Here is a 14,718-nt window from a genome sequence, read left to right as displayed (position 1 = left end):
TAATATGACCATCTTGGCGGTTTTGCATAACGGTACTCTGCTAGTTGATTTCAAACGGATTGCAGCCCTAGCAGGAAAGCTGCCGGCAATGGCGGTCTGTGGAAAGCTCCCACAGCTTTCACTTCACGCACTCGCTGGCGAGAGCGATTTTCCAACGCTCGGCGGACGGAATCAGAAGCGGTGAAAACGCACAGCGCCGAGCACGACGACATCGCACACGCACAGCTGCGGGAAAAAGGAAAAAAGCTGCTGGGAAAACGAGGCGCGCATCCAATACAAAAAAAAAAAAAAAAAAACGATAGAGAACCGAACCGAGCGCACACAAAATATACACTTTTCCGGACGAAATGTCTTCGCGGCGAGTGTGTAACAAACAATTTGATTAAGCAATTAATTGAGCAAAGTGCAAGTGCAGTGGGTGGAAAATGTTTTAGATTCGGTTCGTCAGCGGGAGTGCTGCGGGGTCGGGATCGGGTTCGGGGGCGCATATATGAAAAGCGCGTAAAGAAAAGTAAGTGTGCCAGCAAAAAATTGTGTATTAAAATGTGAATAAAGAAATATAACCAACTCGAAACAAGGCATACACACTGCGGGGAGAGTGTGTGTGAATGTGACATCTGCGGAGGGGAACGCGAGCGAAAATACGTACTTAAGTTTCGATACCAAATTAATTGATATTGAACATTTTCGAAATTCCTGCGCTGCGACAAAATGTCGAAGAACTGCGCGATTCAGAGGCATATATACTCTGTATATAGTGGGATTTATTTTTAGCGCATTTCCCTTTCCTACCACCCCCCCAACAAAATCAAAATTGGACGCGAAAGACGAAAAGTGTGTGTATGTGCGCGTTTTTGGGGCGATTGAAAATATTTTGATATCCAATAAATAAATACTTAACTAAAGGAACACTCGTATTTAGCATCTATAGCGATTTCGATGGCTGCCAGAGAGAGACGCAAGAGCCAGAGCCATTGCCATAGCCAGAGGGAGAGGGTCTCGCGCGTCAACAATTTTCAAGCGTGTACACAAAAATCCAGCCAAGCGCATTGCCCGCAATAAATCCGAGACGAGACCCAGACCCAGACCCATCGGAACCCACCACCCACCACCCAGCGGCCAGCCGCGAGGCATCCAACCACCTAACCACCCACCACCCGGGCCAGTTTAGTTCACTCGGACCACTTGATTAACGCCAATGCCAATTCAAACGCAGAAAATCTCTATAAAAGTTCCAGCAGCGAGCATGCGTTCGCTTCGCAGAGCTTTTCTCGCTTTCTCTCTCTCAGAGTTTCTCTCTGTCTCGTGCGCTCATCCTTTCTCTCAGTCACTCGCTCCTTTCCAGGATGTGTTCCGTTTCCCCGAGCACTTTGTTTTTGTCATTGACCTGTTGTGGAAAAAAATTACATAGAGAATTCATCAAATATTAATCGCAATGGTTATGAGACAATTATATGGATTAAGTGCTTTCTGTCTTAATTTTGAGTTTTTGTAGGACCTACATAAATCGATAAATGCCTTCCGAGATATCCCCAAACAGCTGTGAGGTTTTAATTAAACATTCATAAATGTTATATGTATCTTGTTTATAATTTTCAAATTAAGCAGTGTTTAATTTAGCTAAAATACAAATGATCATAACGCTATTACTCAATATCCGCTTAAATCAAACTGTTACTAAAAATTTTGTCTGGCCAGTTTCTCGACCCGACAATTTTGAATCCTTAACTAACTTACATACTTACTCAGATAACATTCTTTATAAGAAATGCTGGATAGTAACATTAACAGAAGCTTCTTCCCGTCAAGTCCTTTTCGGCTCCTTCTCAAGTTTATTTTGAATTCAACTTCTTTGTTGAGATAGATATCAGGGGATGTAACATTAAAATGAGGAAACGATTCTAAGGACGTTTTTTAAACTTGTTAAAGTCAAAATTAAACTGTGAAAATCTATACCAGATTAAACAAATCTTTCATTTGATTACAGGACATCAATAGTCAATTGTAATTTAAAGACGAGGAAATCAAGTGAAGGAGCGTCATGGGCAACGTGTGCAGTTCCGGCCAAAAGAAAAAGAGACAGGACAGTGCCTCCGAGAAGTCCGACGAGTAAGTACTTGAAATCTCAAGGAAAACCATTCCCTTAACTAAAACTAAACAAATCTCATTGTGATTGTAGCTCACCTCCATATCAGGAGGCGGATAAGAAGGACCTGATCTCCACCGAGTCCAATGCCGGCGACGAGAAGCGCGCTCCCCTAGCAGCTGTTGAGGCGCTGCCGGATGTCACTCCTTTGCCGGAAGCCAATGGCAATCAGCTGCAGGACCAACAGAACCATCAGCCACCGACAGCCCTGGGAAAGGCCAGTGGAGCAGACAAGGGTGAGTATCTATACAGGGGTTTGAACGAGGAAGAATGGATAAAGGGAATCCTTTTTTTTTCATAATCAAGACTTTCTTCAAAATTTTCAAATAAACCACAACCATAATTTGTTTTACCAACAGATTCAAATACCACCACACCGCAGGGGGCGCAGGCGCCTAGTGATGTGGCCAATGCCAATCCTGCGGCCGGTAACTTGAGCGTGCTGCAGGGCAAGCCTCCACCTGGCCGTAAGATCGAGCGGGACAAGAAGGTCGTGGTGTACATCCTGGCCGACAACAGCACCGAGTATAAGAAGCACAAGCGCGTTGTCCATAGTTTGTACAAACACTTCAAGAGCAAGTGCCAAAGCCGGGGCTTCGACTTCATTATCGCCGATGTCCATGACAGTGAGCCCGAGACGGAGCCAGGGAATGGCAATGCCAAGAAGGACTTTTCCCGCCTGCAGGAGGTGAAGCGTTGGACCCAGACGCCGCTGGAGGCGCAGGGCGGGCATGAGGAGGCGGCCAACTGTCTGAGCGAGATCACGCGTCACTCAGCCGGAGCGTATATCGTGCCCGTGTTATTCCTGGGCGCCACACTGGGCACTCCAATGCTGCCACTGACCATTGAGAGCCAGGACTTCACCTCGGTGCTGAGCACAGCCAGTGAGGCAGAGCGTCTATTGCTGGAGAAGTGGTACACCATCGACAACTCGTACCAGCCAATGTGCCACCGCCTCCACGCTCAGCAGGTGGACCCGTACTCCGGCCAGGCAAATGGGGAGCTCAACGAGCTCCTAGCTGTACTGTTGCGTCTCTTTTCCGAGGACGTCAAGGACTCCTATTTGACCACTGTGGTGGAGCAGGAGATCAACAACACTGTGCTGATGAGCCAGGAGCTTGCCAAGCGCTGCATTTGGATTCAGACAGGTCAGATGGCGCGGGCGCCGGAGAACAGCAGCCAGCTGGAATTGGAAGTGCAGCGCCGGATCAGCCGCGTCTATTCGAAGCTCAAGAGTCAGCTTTGCGAGAAGAATCTCATCCGGCTGCTGCCCACGATGAACATCCTGGATGAGGAACTATCGGCCGTGATCGAGAGCCTGCTGGACAAGGCGCTGGCCGGAATCTTCGAGGAGCATCAGTTGAAGAGCAGCATTCCCTACAACACGCTGGGCGTGGATCGGGTGTTGCTTGAGGAACTGCAGCTGGTGGGTCATTACTCAAAGCTGCTTGCCCAGAACTCGGCCAACTTCGACATTATGAACGATGTGAAGCGATACATCCGGGACAACACCGTCCAGCCCCTGGTCGTGTCCGGTGCCAGGGGCAGTGGCAAGAGTGTCCTGGTGTCCAAGATCATGGAAAATGTGCACCGCTGGAAACCGGAGGCACAGCTTATACTTAGGTAGTTGAATATTTAATATTATCTACGATTCAAATCAGTTAGTAGTTGACAAATCAATCTATATCTTTTAGATATGCCAATCTCAGTGCCCGGTCCTCGGATCTCACCTCTCTGCTGGGCTCAATGGCCAACCAGATGTCAGTTCTGGAGACGGGTCATCAATGCCAAGTTCCACACGTAAGAGAAGTCCTTTGCAGGATCTACTGTCAGAATGTGCTAATGCCTTTTTCCCTGCACCCAAACAGACTTTAGAGGCCTACGCCCGTGTGATACGCGAGATTTTGGATCGGCAGCAGCGCTTTTTCGTCCTAATCATTGACGGGGTGGATGAGCTGCAGCGGGATGAGACCCTCGACTGGCTACCCCTACAACTGGGCAGTGCTAAGCTGATCCTTACCGTTAGCGAGCTGGCGGAGGATAGCGAGGACGGAGCGGACGGCAGTGGGGCTGGAGGAGACGGCTTTGATATGCTCGCTGCGCTGGCGCAACTGGGCATACCACAGCGCTGTTTCCTGCGCGTTCGCCAGTTTACGGAGCGCCAGTGGCACGATATCCTTAGCTCCGGCGGCGGTGACTTCTACGCGGCCAATGGGGCGCTCAAGCTGCCCGACGAGTGGAAAACACTGCACGGCAAGACACCTTACCACGCCAAGTCACTGTGGTGGCTCGCCTGGCTGGGACATGTGGCTCAGCCGATTAGCGAGATTGGCGACATCTCCGGACGGATCTTGCAGGTGCTGGAGTCCAAGTTCGCCACCGATCAGGTGGAACTGCTGCTGCTGATCGTACGGCTGTCGCCGTGGGGCATACGTGAGAGTGACTGCCTGGGCGTGTTCCAGAAGATGACACAGGTGGAGGCGCAGGTCGCCTTTAAGATCTGGTCAAAGTTCTGCTGGCTGATGGGACCAATGCTATTAGGTCTTAAGAATATTAGGATAGCAGACAGGAGCTTTGGACGAGCGGTCCTGGCGAGGTACGCGCAGAAGCAGTGGCTGGTACATGAAGCGCTGCGGGACTACTTCGACCGGCAGGACAGCGAGTTCAAGGGTAGCCAGGGTGTCAACACGTAAGTATTTCCTGAACTGCAGTAAAAGGTCCCTCCGAATGTTAGCTTAGTTTTCCAAACCAAATTTGGTTTCCATTGTTTCCTTTAAGAGAAGATGTAGAACATAGAAAAGTATATTGTCTCCTTTAAACTTAAAATTGTATAACTAAGTAATTAAATTCTCAATTATCTTCATCATCAGCTACAATTACCAAAAGTACTTAAAACTGCCTTATCATCACTTCTGTGCCGTGATCGAGGACAAGCCGGCGCCGCACAAGATTGACATACTCTTCAACTGCTTTTACTTTACGGATTTACAGTGGATTGCCAATAAGGTGCATGCCACCGGGCCAGATCACCTCCTGAACGACATCCTGCAGGCCGTCTGGCTGGCCAAGTCCGGCGGTGACGATTCCACATCCGAATATGTCCACATCCACTTCCTCAAGCGATTCCTTGAGCAGTATCTGCACGAACTGAGCTACGATGGACAGCAGTTCTACACGTTGATGAAGTACTACCTGAAGACGTCCTTCAGAGAATCACCGGAGCTCAAGGACGACGAGAAAATACGCTCGTGGTGGGAGTGCACAAACGAGCTGGAGTTCGCTTTCCTCGAGATTCTCAATGCCGACCTAGATGCAGAGAATGGCAATCGGACAGATGAAGCTCCAGCGACAGGGGATGGCGAAGCTGATGCTCCTACAGCTACTTCCACAGTCAAGGGCTACGATGTCCTGATGAATCTTCCCCAGCCCGGTTGCTATGTGGCCTCCCTGTCCACCGAACGAGCTGAGATCTGTATTTGGGATGTAAAGAACTGCTGCCGAATCCGAGAGCTGCAGGGGATCCAACAGCCGACAGCCATGTGTCCCGTCGGCAGCTACGAGGCGGCAGTTCTTTGTCGGCGTGAGATCCGTGTCATTAATCTTGACGAGGGCAAGTTTAAGGTGGGTTTTTTTTTGGGAAGTTATATACCATTATATTACATTATTCGTGTCCAATTCACAGGTTACTCTTAAAGGAGTTATGAACCAGAAGATGCCATACTTTGGGCTGCACGACCAGAATCACTTGGTATGCCTATCCCGGAACCGCATGTACGTCAACCTGATGAACCTGGAGTCAGGTGACTGTGTGACCACCTTTAAGGCAGGCGAAGATCGTTTCCTCAACTCTCTGCTTGTCTCCGGCGATGGACGGTAATTTCAATTATATTCTAAAATATAGAAGGCTTTTAAGATCTCGTTTTGGATTTTCAGAATCTTGGTCTGCGGCGATGAGACTCAAAAACCCTTCCCCCTTCTCGTATGGCACCTGTCGCAGCGTAAGCTGCTTTACGACCTCCGAATCCCACACCATGACTTCCTCACCTCACTCTCGGCGATAACCCACGAGGGCTCCTACGTCTGCGTGGTGGCCAAGGAGCTGAACGAGCCGACGACTCCGAACTTCATTGTGGTGTACGACCTGCAGAGCGGCACTCTGTTCAAAAAGTGGAAACCCAGCTGCAATACAGTTTCACTGGCGATCTCCCAGGTCAATGCCTGCGTCATAGCCGGCCTGGAAGACGCCAAAGTCCTGATCTGGGACCTCGTCACGGGCAATTGCAAGAGCACTCTTATCGGCCACAATGCCCCTGTGACTTTCCTAAAGCTGGATCCGCTGGGCAAGGTTCTGCTCTCCTATGACAAGGAAGGTCGTGACGGCGCCATTCGCATGTGGGAGCTCAATTCTGGTATGACAATCTTTGGAAACCTTGAAATTGAAGTCTTCATTTATCTCTTTTTACACAGCTAAAACCTTGGCCGTTTTCAAGCCACCGGCTCAGGTATGCACCAGCGAGATACTGCCTAATGGGGCCTTCGTGGTGCTGGCCCTCAAGGATCGCAATTCCCTGCTGACTCTGGCCCTCAAGAATTATGGCAGCGGATCGGGCGACGCTCTCGAAGACGATTGCGGTGGCACTCTGTACGGCAATCCCGACAACCAGCACAAAATTTTCGACTTGAGTAATTAAATCAATTAACGCTAGCTATCATTATTCAAATTATAAATGAAATGTAAGCCAGAAGAAGGATCTCTGGATTATTATAAATATGGCAAACAATTTCTCATGCATAATTCATTAGTTGTATGAAAAAATTCTTTGAACAAATCTTACCAAATGTACAAAACAAAGCAAAGGAAATCCAAAGAAATTAAAACTCTTCAAAAATCTACTCATTAGCCGGGTAAGGTTTCGTTATTTATGTGGTGGCAAACAGATACAGCAGATTTTTTGCAAACTGGATGATTTCGGTGCCGCCGAGCTTGGAGGTACCGTAGATGCGGTCCACGAATGTTATGGGCACCTCGGCAATGCTGTAGCCATGCTGGCGTGCCCTCACCAGCATTTCCATCTGAAAGACGTAGCCCTTGGATACGCAGCTGGCAATGCATTTCTCCAACACATCCTTTTTGTATAGGCGAAACGATCCAGTCAGATCGCTGGCATTGGGTCGCAGCAGCACCTGGGACAGGAAGTTTGCGCCTCTGGAGATGAGCTTGCGCTTGAAATCCCAGCCATAGACGCCGCCATCTCCGGCGTACCGAGTGCCCGACACAATATCGTAATCGCCGCTCTCCTGCAGCTTTATGAACTCCGGTATAAATTTGGGCTAGATCAACAGGACAATTATGCATTACTTTCAATCCCACGTCAGTTTTGCCCGGTTATCTATGCTCACATGATGACTCAAGTCGGCGTCGATGATTATGATAAAGTCTCCAGTGGCGTGCTTGATGCCATGGATGTAGGCTGTGCCCAATCCCAGCTTGGATCCGCGAGGTCTCAGCACAATCTTATCCTCACCGTATATGCGCTGAAGATCCTTGGCCACGTCCAGTGTTCCATCCGGACTGCCGTCGTCAATAACAATCACCTCGTAGTCGTATCCGCTGCAAAAGGTAAACTTGCAATGGATATTTTTAAACATTTTAGAGAGCCGCTCGTCACCTAGATTTCATGTATTTCACAATAAGCCATATTATAATTGGCAAATTATCCTTTTCGTTGTAGGTGGGCAGCAGTATGCTGTATTTGTGAGCATTTGTTGGCATGGCTATAAAGTTCGTTTGAAACCATGTAAATAATTATAATTATAACAGTGTTGGTAAACCCCAGACGTAAAACAGCTGATAGGTAGCGATTCGATGTCTCTATACCGATAGACATATCGCTATCGAAAGACATCGATTGGTTAGCAAAACGGTTTTGGCTGGTTCTGTGATTTTGTGCAGGAATTTCCTGCCTACGTTTAGTCCCTCGGTGGTCCGTTTAATTTAATTGTAGTTCAATGTGCAAGCGGAAGTCGCGATTGTGTGAGTGGTAAGCCCCTGCATAGTTGTGGGCTTTTAACGTCGCCAGCATGGCCAAAAAAATACCGTTCAATGTGGTATTCGCCTCAGGTAAACAAACAAACAGGAAATGTGCATAATTTATTAGCTCTTTATTTTTGTTTTCCATGTATTTTCAAGATTTTATGATTTCCTTTTTTCGTTATTAATTTTATTTATAGTTCCGTCTGGAGTTGACCGAAAGCTCTCGGTTATCCCTGTCCCCGTCCCCTCCTTTCGCAGCTCCATTGCACTTGAGAAATCGATAAGTCACGCATACGCCTAGTGCGCCAGGACGTTAGGATTCAATATAGGAATGCAAACGAGCTATTTAATTCCAGCCTAGTTGGCTACAATCTGTCAAAATTTGTCACAGCATCTGCCGATTTTGCATGCATCATTACCTCCATGGTGGGGAATAAGCCACTGCAACGGCTATGGCCATAATTTTTCTTTATATTATTGATAGATTGCCGGCTGTATATCGCCTTCTGTCTGCATATTCAATTAGAGTTGCAGCCAGAGATTTATATTTGGCGCGACGCCAAGCTCTTTATTTTTGTACTGTCAAAGTTCTATTAGTCTGCCTCGTTCCCCTGCCGATGATCTACTGGACCTGCTTTTCCGTCTTCTTCTTAGACCTATACCTGAGCTTAGTCAGCAGGGAGAGTACTGGTGAGATGATGGTGAGCACATACACCAACGCAGTGACCAGCATCATGGCTGGAATAAAGTCGTTGTCAACAAACTTAGTAAAGAACTTGGAGTAGTAGCCCAGATAGATGGCTCCCATGCCCAAGCTGAAGGTGAGGAGACCGAACAAGTTGTGGCGGAAGCGCAGCTCCGATGGAGGGAAGAACTTTAAAGCGAACTTTGGCTGGAAATAGTTAACAAAGCCGCCGACGATGCTGGCCGCACATCCGAAGGTGGCAGCCGCGCCTGAAATTAGTCAATTGTTATTACGACTTGGGAGGATGGAGGGTGTTACTGTCTGTTGAATCTTACCTACTCGTCCGTGCCACGTGTTGAAGTGCACATCCTTGTTCGAGAACTTTCCGATTCCCCCCAACAGAACCATAGAGCCGCCCACGATTTGAAGGATGGCATGGAATCGCGACTTGTTGCGGTGTGACAGCCAACGAGTGACGGGATTAACTTTGTAGTGTGACATCATGGCCTGGGCGATTAGGACGTGGAACTGTCGAGAGCAGGGAAAGCCTTCTTAGACGATGGGTCGATAAGATAGCATGGCAAGTGACGTTGCATGATCACTATCCAAATCGAAGCATAATGATTACACGCTTATCGCACTATACTCACTCCGATACCAGTCATGAACATATGCATGGCAGTGTCCTTGAAGTCCAGGCTGCGCGCCAGGACGAAGAAGAATGCAGCCACCAAGAAGATTAGGATGTGGTTTATACTGTTCAGCAGGCTCTGGATTTGCAGCCAAGCGGTGGCGGTCGTGTAGGCCTCCGGCATTATTGTCACTTTTCTTATTTAGAACCTTTCAGTAGATTAAGCAAAGTATCTGATAGTTTCTAATACTATCAGATAGCAAATAGTTTGACTACGAGACGTATAACTATTATTAGTTCACACAATAACCCGACCGGCTAAGAGAGACGACTGAACTCGTGGGTCACTTGTCGTCGCTTAAATACAAAACAAAGGAGGAAAGAGAGTGAGAGCGATAGGCAAAAGAGAGGAACGCTGGCGAGTTAGAGGCATACAGCTGTAGAGCATATAGTAACACCAGCAAACACACTTGAAAATGGTCTTAGAATTTAAATCCCTCATTAAAATGATTATTAAGCAACCCAAGTTATATATAAAAATATTCAATACTTTTTTGTTCATTTTGTTTGGATAGTTTAAATTAATTAAAAATTTAAAAGTTGCGAGGGGGTCGTGCTCAAAGTACGAAAGAGAATTGGAATGTGATATCAGTTATTACCTGATAAAGAGAGCCGTTGTGTCACCTGCTGATTTGCAGCTCTTAGACGCTGCTCATAATGCTGACTTGATAATTTCTTACGCCCTCTAGACGAGGATGTTTCCTTTCCGGCCAGCGAGCTTAACACACACGGACCCACTGTCCACGGCTGGCGGAGTGCTATGGACAGCGGACTCACCACCCATGACATAATCCTGCGTTTCCACCAGCCTGCCAAGATCTATCGCATCCAACTTCTGGCCCACCAGTATCTCATACGTAAGTGGAAGCCTGCTCTAGTTATTAGAGAATTAAACCTAATAACCTTGCTTTCACAGCTGAGAAAGTGGAGCTCTGGCTGCACTATTCGCCCAAATCCCTGCCCAGCACTCCGTCGTCGCAGTACTTTGACTTCCTTGGGTTTGTGGCCTTGGCGGACAATTCCTACACCAACTACAAGTCGAGGGAGCTGCAGAGCGTCACTGTTAGTCCCAGGAGGGGTACGCACCTGAAGCTGCGCCTTATTGGAGTCCACGGCAACGAATTCAATGCCGCAAATCAGATCTCTCTGCTGGCAGTCAACGTTTTGGGTGAGGACCTGGAAGTGAGCCCAACCAACAATGCCAACAATGGCGAGGAGCACCACTCAGGCAGCGACGCCCCACCGTTGGACACAGCCACCGGGGAACTGGCTTTGGCCTCAGTCTGCGACGACCTGCTCTTCTCCATGTACGTCGAGGAGTCCATCGTTCACTACATCCGGGAGCTGGAGCAGCGCAAGGCACAGGCTGTCAGTGCCGAGCGATTCGAATACGCCCGCAAGTTAAAGCTCTGCATGACCGCTTTGAGAAGCGCCGGTGAGCGCCTGGGACGCTATGCCCTGGCTAAACGGCAGGCGGTGCAGCAGGAGGACTTCACCACAGCTCGTCTGCGCAAAGACCAGATCGAGATGTATCGGACAGCGGTGCTACGCCAACTGCAGGTGCAGCAGCTGCTCGAGCCGCAGGGCGTTCTTAGTGCCAACGATCAGAGCTGTGAGATCTATGCGGGCGGAAAACCCAGTCTGCCGGCGGCCCCCAGCCTGCAGGAGGTGGCCCAGGCACTGGCCGAGGCTGCATTCAGTCCCAAGAGCATGGCCAGTCTTAGTCTGGACGAGAAGTCCTCCACGGACGGCTCTCAAGGTCAGGCAAGCAATGACACCGCTGTGGTGGCTCCTGCTTCTGCTCTAGCTCCCGCCTCTCTGCAGCCGACTCCCACACCCACGCTTGGCGGCTGGCGGAAGTCGCACGACGAGCTGCCACAATCACCTCGTCTGGCTTCGCGGCACAGTTCACCGATGTCCAGCAGGCAGGGATCGTTGCGGCGCCGAAACAAGAGCGTTCCGCGCAACTCGTACGAAGACTACGAGGAACGGGCCATACCTACGCTGCGACAGTAAGTACCGTGTGTGTGTAGAACGTGTGTACCAATAGGTAAACAATTGTGGTTATTTATGTTTTTGTTTAAATAGCTGTCGGATTTCAGTGTTGCATGACGACTCGTTTGCCGTAGACTTAGCTCCTCCAATGATTTCCAACACTGGCGGTAGCCAGTAGTAAGTAATCGATACACACGAATAACGGTCGGTTTTATTTCAAGTTTAAATTTAAGCTGATCGTTTTTTTTTAAGGTCAGGACTTTCGTCCCGTGACTTTTTACATTTTAATCAAAATATTCGGAAGCCGAAGTGACCTTTAATTAGTTAATATATTAGTTGATTTATGTTTTTTCGTATTTTTATCTACTTCTATAACCCGTAAATGTATCCGTAAACGTTGCCATTCCTAAACCAAAAACCCAATCAAATCGCTCACAGTTCAAATACTAATGAATTTTTAAGGGAGTGCCAAGGCAACGCGCTGCTGGAAGCGGATCCCAATCGGGGGCGCTCGCGCTTGAACGACCGCGAGCGCCGCCAGGCAGCCCTCCCTATCCTGGTCTTTGGCAGTGAATTGGTGAGTACAATCGATCGATGGATTTGAAACCCATCCCAACTATTTTTCTTCCTACTAATTTATTAAAATATCCTTTATTCCCCTAGGTGGAGCAGTTTTACTCCCGGCAATTTCAGGATCGCGAAGATGGCTTGTTGCGCCTGCGCAATTTCCTTAAGGAGCACGAAGTCGAGGAGGAAGCGCCTTGTAACGAGCACGCCGCTAGTCCGAACAAGGTAGCCCGCAGCGCTGCACTACTTCTCCACCGAGCGGTACGAGACGCAGTGTATTCTGTGTTTAACCAGGCAACGGAAACGGTGCGGGTTCTGTTCCTGGAGTATGTACCAGGACGTGTTTCGCCCAGCGAAGTGGCTCGATGTGTGGACCGCCTACTGCCCGAGCTGCTGGCAAAGTCCGGTGACCCGTCGGCCCGATTGCACACTCTCGCGCAGCACACGATACTGAGTATAGCCGCCTGTCCGGAGGTGGCGGAGCAGCACTTGGTCGCCCCGGCCCTGTCACGTAGCGTCGGTTCCGGCACTCACCAACGTCTGGCCATGAGTCGTCTTCAAATGCTAGAGCAACTGGTCCATACACAAGGCATCAGCACGGATAAGCATAGCGGTCTCACCTGCCGGGCACTTTCCGAGTGCGGCTGTTCCGGCATCCACCATCCTGCGGAGCCTGTGCGAAAGGTGGCTGAGCGTATCCTGCTTCTCGTCTACAAAGTTAATCCCCGCTTGGTGCGCAAACAGCTGCCTCCCGATGACGATATTACGCGTCGGAATCTCCTGTACCGTCAACTCTTCACCGAGTTTGATAAGCTGGATCTGGACCGCAAACAGGAGTTGCTCGAGGCCAACAAGTACCCGGGAGGTGGTCACAGTTCGGGTGATGCGACAACGCCTCCGGCGGAAAAGGCCTCCACTAGTTCGGATGCCACGCGAATAAAAAGCCGCAGCGCACAAGGTCTGGTCGTTCCACTCGCCAGCTCCAGCAATGGTTTTTCGAGCTGCAATGGGAAGCAGCAGTATAATGAGCAACTGAAGCGCTCTATGCTATCCGCCTCAAACTCTCGCAAGGGTTCCGCGTCTAACTCAGAGTCCACCGAGGACAACTCTCCCAAAATGTGAGTATTAATGTCTGTACAGAAATCGTCATGATTGCTTTAAAAGGAAAATCAAAGTGAAAATAAAGAAATTATAATAATGTTAATAAATTCTCTCTGCTACGTTTCAGACATTGCCCCTTCTGTGACTGGTCATGTTCTGGCAGTGACGTAAACCAACTAGATCGCCACTATTGGAAGTCATGTCCTTTCCTCACCAAGTGCCCACAGTGCAGTCAAGTGCTGGAAGTAGCGGCCCTTAACTATCACCTTACAAGTATGTTGAAAGTCTCACCAATGTATCTTTATTTATTTAATTTATTATACAATATCTTATCTTATTTATCTTCCCCCAAAAGTGGAATGTGATGCCAAGGAGAGCTATGTTGTCTGTGCCCGTTGCACTGAATCGGTGCATAAACAACTTTATGAACTGCATCAAATGGAAGACTATTGCCGAGGTAAGTCACTTATGTCCCATTTGGATCAACCAATTAAAGGTGTATGTATTTCAGAACTTAAAACTGGGGCCGCTCGTTGCCCACTCTGTCATGACGACGTTCACCTGCCCCAGGATGGCGGCTGGAAATTGCATCTGCTTAGTGCCGGCGGTTGTCCTGGGAATATACGCAAAAAGAATCTCAAAAAGTCAAATTAATCGAGCAATCTATTGGCATTCGTAGCGAATTTATTAGAGCAACTAACAAATAAAAATACTAACCCGGAGACACTTACTCAACCGAGCTAATAACTAATTGCAACTGCAATAGCCATAAGCGTTAATTAAATAAATATGTTTTACACTCTATGTATTCTCTTTAGACACATTTTGTTATGCGAATTAGTCTGATTTATTTTGTATCCATTCTTTTGTATGTTTTCTAACGCAATGTGATTTGTTAGCTGTAACACGAATTTTTGAAACGTCCTTACAATAAATAAAGCCCATCCATACAGTTTTAAACATATAAATATCTGAATTTAATTCTATCGATGAAATTGTGCAATAAACATTAAAAAGCCCAATTGCTTGAACGCTTTTACACCTACAAAAAAGTACTGGTCGTTAATAAATTTTTACTTTGCATTCACGGCATTTGTACATATTCCGATGCAGATACAATTGTATCTATTTATTTCAGATACAGATAAAAATGTATCTGTTTATTTCAGTTGCAGATACAAATGTATCTATATACATATTCATACATGCATATATTTTTATAAGTACACCAAATGCAACTTAATTGGATTGATTAAAAATCTTTTGTCATATGCACATTCATATAAAAAAACAACTGAGGTCATGATAAGAGCCTCTTTTTTAAAAGCAAATATTTTTTGTTTGTGGGTCGGTATATTAAATGAATTAATAATAATTATAATTTTTAAATATATTTGAAACTGTTAAAAAAAAAGGATGCTTAGAAAAGGACATTTGTTTTTTAGTTAAAAAGACATAACTTTAAATACTTTTCTGTAGCTTTCTTTCTTGTTTTAATA

At 47.5% G+C, this 14,718-nt stretch overlaps 4 protein-coding genes across 12 annotated transcripts; 2 read left to right on the top strand and 2 right to left on the bottom strand.

Annotated features, from left to right (window-relative positions):
• Positions 1 to 120: 120 nt before the first annotated feature.
• LOC110185867 (uncharacterized) lies at positions 121 to 7,046 on the top strand. Its single transcript, XM_020954877.2, has 10 exons — positions 121 to 511; positions 1,988 to 2,109; positions 2,180 to 2,382; positions 2,506 to 3,769; positions 3,841 to 3,946; positions 4,015 to 4,835; positions 5,017 to 5,767; positions 5,829 to 6,019; positions 6,080 to 6,555; positions 6,614 to 7,046. Exons 2-10 carry the CDS (start codon positions 2,042 to 2,044, stop codon positions 6,835 to 6,837), a joined length of 4,104 nt encoding a protein of 1,367 aa, XP_020810536.2. The 5' UTR covers positions 121 to 511; positions 1,988 to 2,041; the 3' UTR covers positions 6,838 to 7,046.
• On the bottom strand, positions 7,038 to 8,050 carry Dpm1 (Dolichyl-phosphate mannosyltransferase subunit 1). The gene is made up of 3 exons (XM_020954878.2): positions 7,816 to 8,050; positions 7,547 to 7,757; positions 7,038 to 7,477 (listed from the first exon to the last, which is right to left on the bottom strand). Exons 1-3 carry the CDS (start codon positions 7,917 to 7,919, stop codon positions 7,067 to 7,069), a joined length of 726 nt encoding a protein of 241 aa, XP_020810537.1. The 5' UTR covers positions 7,920 to 8,050; the 3' UTR covers positions 7,038 to 7,066.
• On the top strand, positions 8,021 to 14,187 carry LOC110185673 (centrosomal protein of 104 kDa). Of its 9 annotated transcripts, none has more exons than XM_020954636.2 (9): positions 8,021 to 8,267; positions 10,246 to 10,413; positions 10,473 to 11,568; positions 11,645 to 11,728; positions 11,990 to 12,128; positions 12,215 to 13,236; positions 13,347 to 13,492; positions 13,575 to 13,676; positions 13,731 to 14,187. In XM_020954636.2, exons 1-9 carry the CDS (start codon positions 8,228 to 8,230, stop codon positions 13,871 to 13,873), a joined length of 2,940 nt encoding a protein of 979 aa, XP_020810295.2. In that variant the 5' UTR covers positions 8,021 to 8,227; the 3' UTR covers positions 13,874 to 14,187. The 9 variants fall into 9 exon arrangements, with proteins under 9 accessions (XP_020810295.2, XP_020810298.2, XP_020810297.2 ...); XM_020954637.2 differs by having other exon boundaries at positions 8,037 to 8,180; XM_086841071.1 differs by having other exon boundaries at positions 8,048 to 8,187.
• LOC110185675 (transmembrane reductase CYB561D2) lies at positions 8,722 to 9,680 on the bottom strand. The gene is made up of 3 exons (XM_020954640.2): positions 9,516 to 9,680; positions 9,201 to 9,393; positions 8,722 to 9,134 (listed from the first exon to the last, which is right to left on the bottom strand). The coding sequence occupies exons 1-3, from the start codon at positions 9,678 to 9,680 to the stop codon at positions 8,803 to 8,805; spliced, it is 690 nt and encodes a 229-aa protein (XP_020810299.2). The 3' UTR covers positions 8,722 to 8,802.
• Positions 14,188 to 14,718: the final 531 nt, after the last annotated feature.

The sequence above is a fragment of the Drosophila serrata genome, unplaced genomic scaffold, assembly GCF_035046125.1.
Source record: "Drosophila serrata isolate PLE 108 unplaced genomic scaffold, ASM3504612v1 contig_100, whole genome shotgun sequence".
Taxonomy (NCBI): domain Eukaryota; kingdom Metazoa; phylum Arthropoda; class Insecta; order Diptera; family Drosophilidae; genus Drosophila; species Drosophila serrata.
Note: the sequence above shows the minus strand (reverse complement) of the source record. Positions and strands in the feature narration are given on the sequence as shown.